The 15,682-nt window shown below is 45.5% G+C and overlaps 1 protein-coding gene across 5 annotated transcripts in view; it reads left to right on the top strand.

Moving 5' to 3' along the window:
* Positions 1 to 11,323, top strand: part of LOC149307116 (talin-2) — a 125,707-nt gene extending 114,384 nt beyond the window's left edge. For 4 of the 5 annotated variants that reach the window (XM_089538216.1, XM_089538212.1, XM_089538215.1 and 1 more), the window contains 7 exons: positions 661 to 766; positions 982 to 1,106; positions 3,553 to 3,678; positions 4,009 to 4,071; positions 4,657 to 4,839; positions 5,287 to 5,412; positions 7,578 to 11,323. In XM_089538216.1, coding sequence (XP_089394342.1) covers positions 661 to 766; positions 982 to 1,106; positions 3,553 to 3,678; positions 4,009 to 4,071; positions 4,657 to 4,839; positions 5,287 to 5,412; positions 7,578 to 7,706 — 858 coding nt within the window. In that variant the 3' untranslated portion in view covers positions 7,707 to 11,323. The remainder of the gene's footprint in view (positions 1 to 660; positions 767 to 981; positions 1,107 to 3,552; positions 3,679 to 4,008; positions 4,072 to 4,656; positions 4,840 to 5,286; positions 5,413 to 7,577) is intronic. The other variant, XM_089538214.1, reaches the window with a different exon arrangement.
* Positions 11,324 to 15,682: the final 4,359 nt, after the last annotated feature.

Below are 15,682 nucleotides of genomic sequence, written 5' to 3'. Positions count from 1 at the left end.
CAAAAGGAAGGATTTCTTCACAGAGCGCACGGTTAATCTGACATCTCACTGCCACAAGATGCAACGATGGCTGCCAAATTGGGTGATTTTATAAAAAGGGACTAGATAAATTGACAGAGGATGGGGTCAGTCAAGATGGCTAGACCTCCAGTCTACCTGTCTGCATCAATTGCTGAGAACGGCGAGATGGCAGATTAAATTGCTTTAATGTCCAGCTGGTGGGCTACCCATGGACACCTGGATGGCTGCTGTGTGAGCCAAATGAAGGACTTAGACTCGCTGTAAGATAGCCAAACAAGGTTTACAAAATTCTCCAAAATTTCATCTTGCTTCAAATGCACCTTCCTTACTCTTTGCAGACCTCTGTCTGGCAAGATTCTGGGGGCTGCAGTCAGCAACAGTAACTTTTTCAAGCTCTGGTTATTACTGTGGAGTTTTCCCCACGACTTAGCACCCCCAAAGATGTTGGACTACAACCTGTGCAATCTCTTGCTCTAAACTGGGTTTTTAGTGATAACTGTGAACATCAGCCATGTTGCCTATGTGATCCCTGATTCATTGGGCTTAAGTAGTCAGGAAGGAGGAGATCCTGTTCCAAAGAGAAAAACAATGGAACGCAGACATTTCCACATCACTAAAATGCAGCTTTGTTGCCTCCAGATTCTCCAAAAGCCGACCCCGGAGCTGAAGCATCAGTTGGCTGCTTTGTCAAAGAGGGTCGCAAGTGCTGTCACGGAGCTCATCCAGTCGGCTGAAGCCATGAAAGGTGAGTGCAGTCAATCTACCAGGATAACATCAGCACTTGGAAGGAACACAATACAGGTTAACAACTCATGCTTTTTGCAAAATTTATTTATGTGTTTAACTTTCCAAACTCTTGCCAATGGTTTGGGGGCCAGAAGGAGTCAAAATTGGTTCAGCATGCAACGTCCAAAGCCCCCCCAAGGGTCTGATGAGTCTGCCCTCTATTTTTGTTTTTAGGCACAGAATGGGTCGATCCAGAGGACCCCACTGTGATTGCCGAGACGGAGTTACTGGGGGCGGCCGCATCCATCGAAGCCGCAGCAAAGAAGCTGGAACAGCTGAAACCCCGAGCCAAGCCCAAGGTGAGTGAGGGAGCAATGGAAAGACTGTGAAAGTGGGGAAATTGCAAATAAAAAACATTTTTTTAAAGCTGAGAGAACACTTCTCTAGAAATCTCTAGCTCCTCCAGTGCAACTCTATGGTCAACATCCATTGGAAGTTGATCATAGAATTGCGCAGGACGAGCTAAATATGCCTAGAGAAGTGTCCTCTCTAGGAATCTAGGTCCTCCAATCCACCTTCTGGCATAGGTTGACCACAGAGTCGCACTGGAGGACCTAGAGATTCCTAGAGAGAACATGTTAATCAAATCTGTGAATAATCTAATCCGCAAAAGTCAAGGCCGCAAAGGTGGAGAGTTGACTGTATTTTGGAATTTTGGATAAAAGAGACTCAGCCTGTAAACTGGGCAATGATGCTCCTGTTTTATATTCCACTTTCTTGTGATCCCTGAAATCCTTCTCTTTCCTTTGGCTTAAGCATTTAAAAGACATTGGAGGGCAATATAAGATTTACCTCTCTAGCACCCCTCTAGCATCTTCCTCCACTTGAGCATTCAGCATTTAATAGTCTATATATTTTCAGGCTGAGCCCAAACCTGGATACCTTTACTATCATTAATATTATTATATTTCTTGCAGGACTCTGTGTGATATGTTTGATATATTAGGTTGTAATTTAGTCCAACTATATATCAAACATTCCTACGGTGTCCCGCTCTGTCTCCGGGGATCTTTTCTCTCTCTTTTAAAAATTAAAAAACAGGAGCAGGAGGCAATATGAATTCTGCAGAGACTTAAAGATTTAGAAGACCTTCTGCTGATGGCACTGCTTCTTTCTGAGTAAAAGGATGCATACGGTGGAGGGAGGAGGAAAGAAAACTTATCTCTTATGTATGTATTGGAAAGCTGGTGGACTTGGAATTCATGACTCCCACAAGATGAGAGCCAGCATGGATAGTGGTTTGAATGTTGGACTAGTAATCCGGGAAACAAGGGTTCGAATCTCTCAGCCATTGAAATCCATTAGGTGGACCTCCGGATAGTCACACCCTCTCAGCCTCAGAGGAAGGCAATGGCAAACCCCCTTGGAAGAAACCTTCCCAAGTAAAAGTTATGTGAAGCAGTATGGTATATTGGTTTGAGTGTTTGGAGAGCAGGATTTGAATCCCTGCTTAGCTTTGGAAATCAAACGGGTGACTTTAAGCAATACCCACTCTCTCAGCCTCAGAGGAAGACCATTACAAACTTTGGCCTGTTACAGACTGCCAAAATAAAGCTGCTTTGGGCCTCTTTGGAGGTATGCTATTTAAATGATGCATGGGTCCTAAGAGTCCGGAGGTCGCGCCAAAGCCACACTCCGTTCCTAAGCACTGGAGTGCAGCTTTGGTGCAGCTTCCGGATTATTAGGGTGCATGCATCGTTTAAATAGCATACCTCCAAAGAGACCTGAAGCAGCTTTATTTTGGCAGTCTGTAACAGGCCTACATCTGGACAAATCTGACCAGGAAAACCCTAGGAGAGGGTCACCATCTGAGTTGACTTGAAACCACATATAGTGGGCCCACAATATCCTCTGGGGTTTGGTCCCAACAACCCCCATGGATACCTAAATCTGTGGATGCTCAAGTCCCATTATATGCAATGGCATAGTAAAATGGTAGAATTCAGAGACATAGCTATGTTAGCCTGGAAAATCAGTATGCAGAGGGATCTTGTAGCACCTTTGAGACTAACTGAAAGAAAGAAGTTGGTAGCAGGAGCTTTTGTAGACTTGAGCCTCCTTTCTCAGATGCATGTAGTAAAATGGTGTCTCTAATAGAAAATGGCAAGATCAGCATTTGCTTTTTGGAATTTATATTTTTAAAATATTTTCAAGCCATGGATGGTTCAATCTGTGGATAAAGAATCTGTAGATATGGAGAGAAGACTATACCAACAAAGTTTAGAGTATGAGGCTTGGCAGCATAGGTACTTTGGAGCTTGAAACTGGTTTGCATTTTGAAACTGAGCAGTTTGTAGCGTGAGGCCTGACTGATAGTTGGTAAGGAGCCCGTAAAGTAGTAGTTGATGTGTTGGACTAAGACTTCAGCTTTGGTGTGATCCATGCCAGGGCTTTTCCTGAGTTCTTAAGCACCACAAGGAGTGTGTTTGTGCCTTTGGTGGTGTTACCTGAGCATGACTTTGGTGCCAAACCTGGGCATATTACCACTGTAGGAATGCACACAATAGGCTGCAGTTTTATTTGTAGCAGTAAAATCCTAATTTTTGATTCACACTGGTTGCTCCGAAGTGCAGAATGGAAGAGAATAGCAAAGCATACCTTGCGGCATCTTCTTCTTTTTTTTCTTTTTTTTACATTGTGGTTGGTTGGTTTCATTTTTGTGTTTCACTGCAAAATTATTGCTTCAGCCAAGGGCACAACTTTTCCAAGAGGCCTCTAGGTGACAGTCTCTCCTTCTGGTTCCAGCAGGCAGATGAGACACTGGACTTTGAAGAACAAATCCTCGAAGCTGCCAAGTCCATTGCAGCCGCCACCAGTGCCCTGGTCAAGTCCGCCTCAGCCGCTCAGAGGGAGCTGGTTGCCCAAGGCAAGGTTCGTGAGTCACGCTTTGTTGTCAGGCATAAAAGCCACTCTTTTAAAAAGTTATCTATACATTTGTACTAGTATTTGTTCCTCCTTCGCTTTCTCTCTCTCTTTTGCACACTCTTTCCTTTCTTCCCCTTTTTTGAGCCAATCTGTCTCCTTCTCTTCGTAAAATGCAACAACCTCTAAGAAAAGAGAAATTAGTAAATGGTGCAAAGATAGGTGCAGCATCGACCTACATTTATTTTCAACGTAGATCTTGACACACACACCCCACTCATTGAAGACTATTGCCTTAAATAATTCTGCTAATTAATTGTTCATGACCTCTCTTTCTAGGTTGGTGCCATCCCTGCAAATGCAGCCGATGATGGTCAGTGGTCTCAGGGACTAATTTCTGCTGTGAGTATTATGCTGTTTCCACATTGCAAACTAATTAGAGACTAATTTATTTCATTTGTCTTATTCATTTATATCCCTCTTTTTTCCAGAATGGAACTCAAAGCCATTCTGGTGTAGCCATTTTGTTGTAGCCATTATCCATTTCTCAGAATTGCCAATGGACAGAACAAAATTTAGCCTTGAAAATTCATGCATTGCCAAAATTTGCAATGTAGCTTGGAAGGGGAGAGATGTGCATGAAACCCTGCATCCATCTGCAACAAAGAACATATGCACACAAGCATGTTTCAGTCCATAGGAAAATTCATACAGCAAACGTGTACCAAAGACCTGTACAATTTTTGGAAAACGTATACAAAAATACATGGTAATTTACCTGAAGAGGTGATCCAGTGTGAACCAAAGATGGCACAGGAATATCAGTGGGGATACATGAAAGGCAATGAAATAGATTTGGGGCATGCCTGGGCCTGTCTTAGTGAGCCATCTTCATTCTCCTTGAGTTGTTCCTGACTGGGTTTGATGAACCATTGACCCAACTCATGCATAAAACACAGCTTTATATGCTGCTCTTTACCATTTCAGGCCCGAATGGTGGCAGCTGCAACCAGCAGCTTATGTGAAGCAGCCAATGCTTCAGTCCAAGGCCATGCCAGCGAGGAGAAGCTGATCTCCTCCGCCAAGCAAGTGGCGGCTTCCACGGCGCAGTTGTTGGTGGCTTGTAAAGTGAAAGCGGATCAGGATTCAGAGGCCATGCGCAGGCTGCAGGTAAGAGCACTGGGCTCCAACCGTTCCTGTTTGTGGACTCTTGTTTGGGACGGGGGCCAAGAGCTTCTTCATCAACTGTGTAGTAGAAAATTACACCAGCGGAACTGCTCTCGATTTATGCCAGCTCATACTGTTCTGGAAAGCAAAATGGCCAGAGCTTACAGGGCTGTGTGGGGTTGCAAGTGCTTGCATTATCACATGAAGCTTCCAAAGCAGAATTAGAGCAGGATAGTAATGTTTGTTGTTGTTACTGATCCCGCAACATCATATCTGTTCTGATCCTTTAATAATGTGCAAGAAAACAAGGTTTGGGTACATTGAACCATCGGAAAGCAAAGGTGTTACTTTCTCTTCCACTCATGAGGACAGTTTTTGAGTATTTTTGGCTTTTGGGATTCCAGGTAAAGGAGATTCAACCTGCAATTGCTCTCATTGCCTCCTCTGTAGGCCGCGGGTAATGCTGTGAAACGTGCATCGGATAATCTTGTTAGGGCAGCCCAGAAAGCAGCTTTCGGGAAGGCTGATGACGACGATGTGGTGGTGAAGACCAAGTTCGTGGGAGGCATCGCCCAGGTGGGCAAAAGATCTCTTGGCTGCCTTCTCTTTGCCACTCACTCCTTTCTTTCTTTGGCTAAAGGCCTATTGGTGGCAGCACCAGCAGCTGATGTGATAAATCTGAGGAACAAGCAACTCTGGCCTTCCAGATATTGTGGACTGCATCTCCTGTCAACCTTGGCCAGCCTAGCCAATATCAAGGGAACATGGCAGAGGCAGTGTATAAGTGAAGTCAAAGGCTTTCCTGGCCGGCATCCATAGATTTTTGTGGGTTTTTCGGGCTCTGTGGCCATGTTCTAGAAGAGTTTATTCCTGATGTTTTGCCAGCATCTGTGGCTGGCATCTCAAGAGAATCTTCAGAACCCACAAAAATCTATACAGTATATACAGGTCTGCTGCAGGGAGGGGTCCCTACTCTGTGTCCTATCAATGTGGTCAATACATTGTGCAAGGACGTAGGAAGGAGGTCTTCTCAGGTGTGACCCCCCAAAAATTGTGGAATGTACACCCCTTGGAGGCCTGATTAGCACCAATTTAGTGCATTTTGGCACTAAATAAAAACATGTTCTTTGACTTCAGATCCACTAGATGGTGCTGGGCTACCACTCCTTTTCAGGGTATGCAGGATTGTATTATACTATCGTGACTGAATAAAGGTGTGTTAAATGGCAGGTGACGCTGTGTCTGTGAGCCTGCCTGGTAATTGGCCAATGAGGCTAGGTGGCTCCAATGGAGGCAATGAACAGCCTGCAAATGCTGTGGCATGTGAGTTGGGAGCTTTTGTCCCTCCATGCTGGGGGTTTGTTTTGCCTTCCATACCTCTCTGTATCTATGTTGAAGTATCTAGCCATTATGATCTATTGTTATGTTATTTTGCTTCTGCTGCCACCTTTCTTGAGCCAACACTCCCATCAGTCCCAGCAAAGCCCATGGTGAAGCATCATTGTGGCTGAAGAGCAGGGTATAAATACTCTAAAAAAATAAATAAATAATGAGAGCGGCAGTCCCCAACAATATCTGGAAGGCCATCCTTGATGTATGGGAGGGCAAGAGAGAGCAGTGTATGGGAACCTTTGGTCCATAGGAATCCCCCAAGACCCACCTTGAGGCCCCCAAAATATTTAGCATCCCCAACAATTGGTGCGCATCATCCTGAACAAACCTTGGACAGGAGAAACAGCCAGAATGGACACATTGCACTCCTGCTTGACAAAATGGTAGCCACAACGGTTGTAGTTGTGGTCATCTGGCATAGGAGATGTTTATTTGGCTGGCTCTCTCCTGAAATAAATGACAACGTGATAGATCAATGCTCAGTCATGTCAGTAGATTAGGTGGGTCTACTCTGGTTGGAACTGACAAGAGGGTGCAGATCTGAATGCAGAATAGGCTGGGGAGCTACGTTACACCCCCAGAAGGGGCACATCCTCACTGCACTCTCCACAAACCAAAATCAAATTTTGCGCCCCAAACTCTTCTGGAAGTGTGAAGGAACTTTTGGCACATGTTGTGAACCCTCCTGTGCCATTGTAGGCCCAGAAGAATGTGTTTTTTTTAACAACAAGAACTGGCTTGGCTGTCACTTTCTGTAAGTCTTTTCCTGGGCCTAAAATAACCCATGTAGGATGGGAAAGCATGGTGAAAATGCCATCCCAAAAGCAGTGGTTCCCAAACTTTGGTCTTCAAGATGTCCCTCAGCTCCCAACATCCACCATCTTTGGCTGTGCTGGCAGAGGCTGATGGGGATTGAAGTACAAAACAGCCAGACTTTGAGAATAATTTGGGTGCAGAAAATGTTCTGACGTTGGCTAGATGTTGCTTCGCTAGCCCCCTGGCTTGTCCTGTATGGCCATTTATGGAGCCCTGGTGACACAGTGGTTAAATGCTGGTCCTGCAGCCATAATGTTGTGAGTTCAATCCCTGCATGGCTACAAGGTTGACTCAGCCTTCCATCCATGCATAGGTCGATAAAATGAGTACCCAGCTTGTTGGGGGCATTTGGCTTACAGATTGTAAATTGCTTAGAGAATACTGAGTTCACTATTAAGTAGTATAGAAATGTAAATGCTATTGCCATTGCTATTTATTTGGGGTGCTTTGATGGTGTCTTCCTGCATGGCAGAATGGCGCTGGACCGGATGGCCCTTGAGGTCTCTTCCAACTTATGATTCCTTTCCTCCTAGATCATCGCCGCGCAGGAGGAAATGCTGAAGAAGGAACGGGAGCTGGAAGAAGCCAGGAAAAAACTGGCCCAGATCCGCCAGCAACAGTACAAGTTCCTCCCTACTGAATTACGGGAAGATGAAGGCTAAGGTTCTTCTGTGCCAGATTTGGTGTGAAACAAATTTAGAGAGGGGGGAATGTTGGGGGCAGGAACTCTACCCAGCACTTGCCAAAATGATTTTTTCCCGAGGGCGAGAGGAGGCAACCGTGCGACCAAGGGCTGGTTCTTTCTCGAACTCCTCCTCCTCCTCCGCTACGGCACATAGGTCAGCCATCTTGACGGCAGTGCGTTACGGTCTCCCCTGCCCTTGTTTGCTGTATCTCAGGACCACGCAAGAGACAGAGCGAGAGAGAAAGAGAAAGGTCTCCTTTCTTCTTTTTTTTACAAAAGGGGTTATAAAGTCAGTATTACTATCATAACCTGAAGTTTTGACCTATTTATTATTCTCTTTGACCTGTGTTGAGGACTTTGTCGGTATTATAATACATAGGAAAACAGTGTTTAAAAGCAAAAAAAGAAAAATTCCGTGTTGCAAAATAAGCTATCCAGGTGGAACTGGTGGTTTCTCTTCTTTCTTGTTCTTGGGGTTTTTTAAAGTGTTATTTTCCCCCTCTCTTTCCAAGACCAAGGCTTGAGGCAGCTGCAATGTTTGAGAGAAACTGGACCTATGAATGTGTTGGACCTTCCCAGCAAAGGAGGGAAAGGAGACCTCTTCTCCAGCCTCCCAGGGCTGGGTCACTCCAAAATAAAAAACATAACATGAAGGAACCCTTCTCTGTACCTGTTTGCACTATAAGTATTTGCTTCGGCACATTGTCGGACATGCGCCTGCTCTTGTACAGTGTTTTTCTCTTCCTCCAAGGAGGGGAGGTCTGGATTCAAGCCCCCCCCCCAAATTTTTAAGATAGTCATCCTTTTAGAGAGATGAAATGGCCTGAGAAAGACAAATCTATGTGCTTTACAAGTCCAGAGTAACCAATTTGTGAAGGAAAACACCCTTTGGTTTCTATAAATATATATATATATACACATATACCTCTTGCTTAGATGATACAATACACTTCTCAACATGAAACTCAACAAGTTTTGTCCCTCATTTTCATGACAAATGGTGTATACTGTAGGATTTGAGTGGACTCTAGCCCAAGATGGTTTGCATTACAGAGGATGCTTAGTGGTTCCTAAATTTTGGTCTTCTAGATGTTCTGGACTTCATCTTCCAGAATTCCTGACTTTTGGCCAAGCTGCCATAAGTTTGGGAATCATTATTTTAAAGCAGTGGTTCCCAAACTTCCCAAACTTTGGTTCTCCAGATGTTTTGGACTTCATCTCCCAGAATCTTTGACTGCTGGCCAAGCTGACTGAGGCATCTGTAAATTGAGGTTGAAAACACCTGGAGGAGCAAGGTTTGGGAATCATTACTTTAACGCCTCTGCTTTTGCCCCCAAATGCCCTCATAGGGAACATTTTTGTTACATTTAGGCCTTCCTAAGACAATTTAGACCCAGGACAAGCCTTTTCTTGAAATGGGATATGAACCAAAAGTGAGTTTAGCTCACTTTGTCTTGTTCAAAGATACCTCTCCTAAGCCTGAAACAGCTGGAGTGGGGGCTAGAAGCACGGCAAAAATGCCCCCACTCTTCCTAAAGGGAATTTGGGAGAAAAACATTTATTTTTTTGCAAGGGTGCAATAGGAGGGTTCACCCATCCAAAGCCTCCCCCCCCCCAGCCTTCCATCATTTCTCATCACTGCTGCCATGTTGAGGATGAAGCGAGTTTGTTTTCTGCTATTCTAAAGACTAGGGCCCAAAGCAATGGACTCAAGCTACAGGAGAAGAGATTTCACCTAAATATTAGAAAGAACTGTTGGACAGTGGAAGAGGCTGCCTTGGAAGGCAGGAGAGTCTCCTTCTTTGGAGGTTTTTCAACAGAGGCTGGATAGCCCACTGTTACATGGAGGACTTTGATGGTGTCTTCTTGGATGGCAGAAACAGGTGGACTGGGTAGCCCTTGAGGGTCTCTACCAACTTTTCTATGACATGACTATGAAAAGACAATAATGGTTGGCAAGGTAGACATCAGTAGGAAAAGAGGAAGACCATTCTCCTACCATTGATATCTTTTTTAACCCCAAGGATATAAAAGGATACACAAAGAACATTTCATGCACACTTAGAAAGAAAGCCAGCATGGTCTGAACATTGGACTACGACTCTGGAGATCAAGATTTGATTCCCCACTCAGCCATGGAAGCCCATTGAGTAACTTTGGACAAGTCACACACTCTCAGCTCTGGAAAACCCCATAATCGAGGGTCTCCATAAGTCGGAAAGGACTTGAAGACAAACAACAATAGGTAGAAAACTAGCAGAGTAGTGAGATGGTTGTGATAGAAGTCTATCCCCATCCAGCTTGGTTTTTTAAGTGCAAGGAAGTGGGTGTTGCTTCGCTTTGGGTCCTCTGCTATATGTGATGGCTGCCACATTAGGGTGAAGTTTGTGGTCCCACCATCCAAGAGAGGATTTGGATCACTTTGTCTCCCTTTTCGTACAAACTAGGTTCAGTTTTTTGTGATGTTTCTCCAAGGACTGACAAAGCGTCTGAGAAGCGGGAAGTCAATTCTAGCAGCATGGAGGCTCCTTCCTTCCAAAATCCAATTTCTAATCCAAACCATGGCAGGTTATAATTTGCAAACGCTACTGGAAGGCGAGACAAGTCATTTCTGGAACGTCACTCCTGAGATGTATTTATAGTTCTTTGCAGGAAACACACCAGGAACAGCTGGAATATGAAATATACATCTGTTCACCTGTGGCTGCTTTTAAGTCTTTGTCTCCTCCCTGATTCTCAAAGGCAAGAGAAGTGCAGATGCCATATTTATTTATTTCATCCCTATGCTGCCTTTCTCCCAGAGAGAGTCCATTAAAAAAACCTTCACAATAAAATATTAAAAAGCAATTAAAATCAACACACAAAGTAGTATAAAATTGTTTCCACTGATGAAGGTAGCCCCAAAATGACCCCGAAGCCTATTTTCTTTCCAAATCTGTGTTTTGAGGCATCCTCTCTGAAGAAGGTTTTATCGTGGCCTGCGTCCTATTACTTAGTCCTGGACTGAGTATACCTGTTGAATCCAGTGTTGACCATTAACACATCAGTAAATCTTATGGATTCAATGGTTCTGCTCCAGATTAGCAATAGGATTCCAACCAATATCTCTTCCAGGGCAACCAAAAACATCTCTCCAGAAATAGCATTTGCCCCTTTTGCTTTTTCCCTTGCCCAGATTGGCTACCAGACAAACGTTGCACTTTTGCCCAAATCTAACCACTAAAGCCCCAACCATGCCATCTCCAGATGCCCACCTCTTCTTCTTTTGCAAACCACCACAATGCAGGACTTTTCCTTGCAATATCCATTGCACCTTGCTCCTATCCTATCCTAAAACCACTTTACAAGCCTGGCCAAATTCTCTCAGTTGGCCAACAGCTGAATAATGTCTGAATGAACCGGAGACTCCTTGGGGACATTTCTGAAGGTGGATGTTTGTGGGTTTGCTTTGGCCATCTCATGCTCTTGAAAGGCCTCACATTCCCAAGGAGGAAGGATGTGCTCCATTTTGATGTCATGCTGTGTATGTATGCTATTGATCTGGGCCACACAAGTAACTGTTTTGTATTTACCATAAATAAAATCTTTTGAAGGATGGAGTTCTTTATCAAGTGCCTCCGTTCCTATCATATATTCAGGGATTCCTGGCTTTTGTAGCTCCCTAAGAATATCTGAGTCTTCATTCATCCTACTCACAGTCTCCCAAGCTAAACTCTTGCTCCACCAGCTTCTTATAATTTCCCATTCCTGGATTAAATGTTGGAGCATGGAGGGTTAGCTCCTACAAAGAAGAAAATTCTGGTTGCTCTTTTTCATCTTTAATGCCCTATGATGCTTAAGGCAGGCGGTGATTCTTTTCTTTCTGTGACAAAAAAGAGGCAGCCGGAAATGCCTTGGGATAACAAGGCTTGGTTTCTCAGCCACGCAAAGAAGCCAAAGCAAACTCTGGCGAAAGAGAAACCTACATATTAACTAACCAGGAGTGTATTATGGGAAATAGGAAAGGTTTTCCAGCTTCTGAGGTTTTGGCACTTGGGACGGTGCAGCCGCAGGAAAGAGGGCAGAGGCAGAGCCAAACTCAGGACATCAACCCACATCTGGGAGTTTTGCAATGATAAAGTAGAGCGATAGATAGATAGATAGATAGATAGATAGATAGATAGATAGATAGATAGATAGAGGCAGGGATAGAGATATTAGAAGAAGACAGGGAATGGGAAGTATGTAGAAAGATCTTGTAGCACCTTTCAGACTAATTGAAAGAAAGAACTTGGCAGCATGAACTTCATAGACTAAAGATGCATTTAGGAATGGGAAGGGTAGCAATCAAAGAACTAGACAAGATCCCAAAATGGAAAGATACACAGCTGAAAACTAAAGTGAGGATGGTCGAAGCCATTGTATTCCCCATCAGTATGTATGGATGTGGGAGTTGGACAGTGAAGAAAAGGGATAACAAGAAAATCATCTCATTGGAGATGTGGTTCTGGAGAAGAGTTCTGAGAACACCATGGATGGCCAAAAAGTCAAACAATTGGGTCCTCAAACAGATTAAACCAGAGCTTTCCCTAGAATCCAAGATCATGAAATTGGGGCTGTTGTATTTTAGCCACATCATGAGAAGGAAAGACTCATTAGAAAAGACAATAATGCTGGGAAAGATGGGGAGAAGTACAGTGGGCTCTTGGTATCCACTGGGGTTTTGCTCCAGGACTCCCCATGGATACCAAAATACATGGATGTTCAAGTCCCATTAAGTGTAATGGGATGAAAATGGTGCCCTTACCTAAAATGGCAAAATCAAGCTTTGCTATTTGGAATTTGTATGTATGTACTGTATATTAATATTTTCAAGGTGTGGATGCTGGAATCCATGGATAATGAAAGCGTGGATAAGGAGGGCTGACTGTAGAAAGAAAGGAAGATGGCACAGTGGATGGTTAGACTTGATCAGTAAGGCCACAGGACTGAATTTGAAGGACCTGAGCACAGCGGTTAAGGACAGCATAAAATCTTGGCCTACATGTTTGTTTGGCAATGAAAGTATGGATTTACAGTATTTTACTTTATTTTAAAAGCAAGCCTTCTGTAATCTTCATTTGCTTTCACACATGCATGCAAACCTTTTTCTTTTTATGTTGAGAGCTCTTGTAGCACCTTTGAGACTCAAAGATGCTCCAAGGCTGGTTCTACAGACTAACTCGACTATGGACCTTATCACATGTGGAGGTTTGCAGCTCAGATCCGCAGTCACTCCTGTTCTAGCAATGCAAAGCATGATGTTTTTTCACACCAGATCCAGAGTCACTCCTGTCTAGGGTTGCCATAACCTGCTGGCAGGCAGGACTGTCCCAGTTTTGGTGGAACTGGCCCGGTCCGGTTCCGCCAATTCACGGGTTGGGGCCCTGATTTTGTCTTCACTGTGGGCTGGGCGGTGCTCCTCCTCCTCCGCATGCTCCCGCAGCGGCCACCCACCTCCTCCTCCACCTTTTTTGCGCGGCCACGCAGGTGCGCACCCTGCCCTCTTCCTATTCCTGTTTTTTTGGCGTGCGCATGTGTGGTGCGCGGCCCACCTACCTCCTCCTCCTTTGCGCGGCTGCGCCACCCGCAGCACTTTCACAGGGCTGTGGCCAGCACCAGCTCGCGCTTGCCCCACTGGTGCGCGCGCACACAGGGCCATATAGGGAGCGCGCGTCTCCTTCAAGCTGGCTGGCCAATGGCAGAAGGGCGGGGGCAGGGCTGTTTCCAGCCCCAGCCCGCCATTGGCCAGCCTCAAGAGGGAGGTGGAGCCTCGGAGGAGGAGAAGAAGTAGTGAGACTCTGGGCCAGCCAGGGGGAAGGGAAAAGCACCCTTTCTTGGCACATGGCGAGGAGGAGGAGGAGGCCCATTTTCAAAGGTTTTTTCGCGTGTCCTCCATTTTAAAAAAATGTGTCCTACATTTGAAAATGTTGTCCTACATTTGTCCCGTTTGGAGGTCCTGACTTATGGCAACCCTACCCCTGTCTAGCAATGCGAATTAAGGTGAAAATGTGATGCTTTACCACACCTGGTTGCCTTTCTGTTGCCCTTCCGAAACGAGGAGGAAGAGAAGTCAGTTCTATTCCAAGCAAGTCACATGATGCGGATTCAAGCAAAGCAGGGTGAGTGCACATTGTTTTACCACACCGGAGGGTTCAACGATTCGAATCGGCAGCCTTGCACATGCTTAGTGGGGCTCTGGACACTGTGCTCCTTCCCTGCCCCCTCCTTAGCTGTCATACTTCATGAGGTGAAGAAGCAGTCAGGGGATGACGGGATAGGTGGCAGGTTGCCAGAGAGGGTGAGATGGGGATGCAGGAGCAGTCAGGGGTTGATGGGATGGGTGGCAGGGGGTCACTGGGGCCGGGACTGGGATGCAGGAGAAGGCAGGGGATGATGGGATAGGTTGCTGGGGGTCGCTGGGGCCAGGATTGGGATGCAGGAGAAAGCAGAGGATGATGGGATACGTCGCTGGGGGTCACTGGGGCCAGGATTGGGATGCAAGAGAAGGCAGGGGATGATGGGATAGGTGGCAAGGTGGCAGAGAGGATGAGATGGGGATGCAGGAGCAGTCAGGGGATGATGGGATGGGTGGCAGGGGGTCACTGGGGCTGGGATTGGGATGCAGGAGAAGGCAGGGGATGATGGGATAGGTTGCTGGGGCCAGGATTGGGATGCAGGAGAAGGCAGGGGATGATGGGATAGGTGGCAGGGTGGCAGAGGGGGGCGAGATGGCATGAAGGAGGAGGAGGGTGATGAAGGAGCAGGACGCAGGGGCCAAGGGGGCGACATTGGAGTGATCTTCCACACCAGACCAATTCTAAGTGAAATCGAAGTGAGCTTGAAAGCGAATTCTGTGAATTCACTTTTTTTCTGAATTCATCAAAATGAGGAATCACTTTGGAATCATGGCGGAAGCGCCACAGAAGGAGCGCCCATAGAAAGGACTGGTGTCTGATAACACATTCACATTGTGATGTGAATCCGCATCGTTGGAAGCACAGTCACATCGGAACTGACCTGCAAAAGCTCTAATAATTTCTGTGTGATAAACCTCTATATCTTTGAATTCCTTTTCTTTTTAGTCACCTTGGGTGACGAAACAGGAATAAACTCTAGCCAGGGAGACGGTAAATTCCAGGCATGCTTTGGTCAGGAACCTGAACAGCTGAACCGTTCAACCAAAATATAATTCCTTCCCAGCTGGCCTCCCTCAAAGGGTCCAGGAATTCGGAAAATGTGTGGCATTGTCTGAGGTTTGTTGCGGGAACGGGAGACATGCCAGGCATGGGCCTCAGCCGCCACTGGAGCCGGCTTTCAGGTTTTGAACTTCTGGAATGAAAAGAGGTCCATGAACTTCTCTTTTTCTCTGTGTTTGTGCCCTGCACACACACACACACACACACACACATACACACACCCAAACCCACACTATTTGAGTAGCTCATTGTCCATGTTCGGTCTGCACCATCTGAGGTGGTGGGATTTTTTTCACCCAGAGAAATATGTTGGAATTGTGTACAGGTTGATAGGCCTCCCTTTTCCAAAATGCTTGGGACCAGAAAGTGTTTTGGGCTGAGTAGTTTTTCAGATTATGGAGTATTTTTGGATACTCACAATGAGACCTCTTGGAGAAGGGACACAATGAGAAAACCTATCCAAACAAATCTTGTCCAGAAGACCTGAGAAGAAGGAGCCTTAGTCTTAGGGTCGCCTAAGTCGGAAAATACTTGAAACACACCCAACAGCAACAAAGTAAAATGGTGTCCCTTACATAAAATGGCAAAATCAAGGTTTGTTTTTTGGGGGGGGTTGGAATATTGTCAAGCTGTGGATGGTCGAATCTGTGGATATGGAGGTTGTTTCCAACTTATGGCAAGTTGTTTCTGACTTATGGCAACCCTAAGACGAACTTCTCATGAGGTTTCCTTGGCA

The sequence above is a fragment of the Sceloporus occidentalis genome, unplaced genomic scaffold (assembly GCF_023333645.1).
Source record: "Sceloporus occidentalis isolate IW3139 unplaced genomic scaffold, rSceOcc1.0.p SCAF_9, whole genome shotgun sequence".
NCBI lineage: Eukaryota > Metazoa > Chordata > Lepidosauria > Squamata > Phrynosomatidae > Sceloporus > Sceloporus occidentalis.
This window is presented reverse-complemented; position numbering and strand designations above follow the sequence as displayed.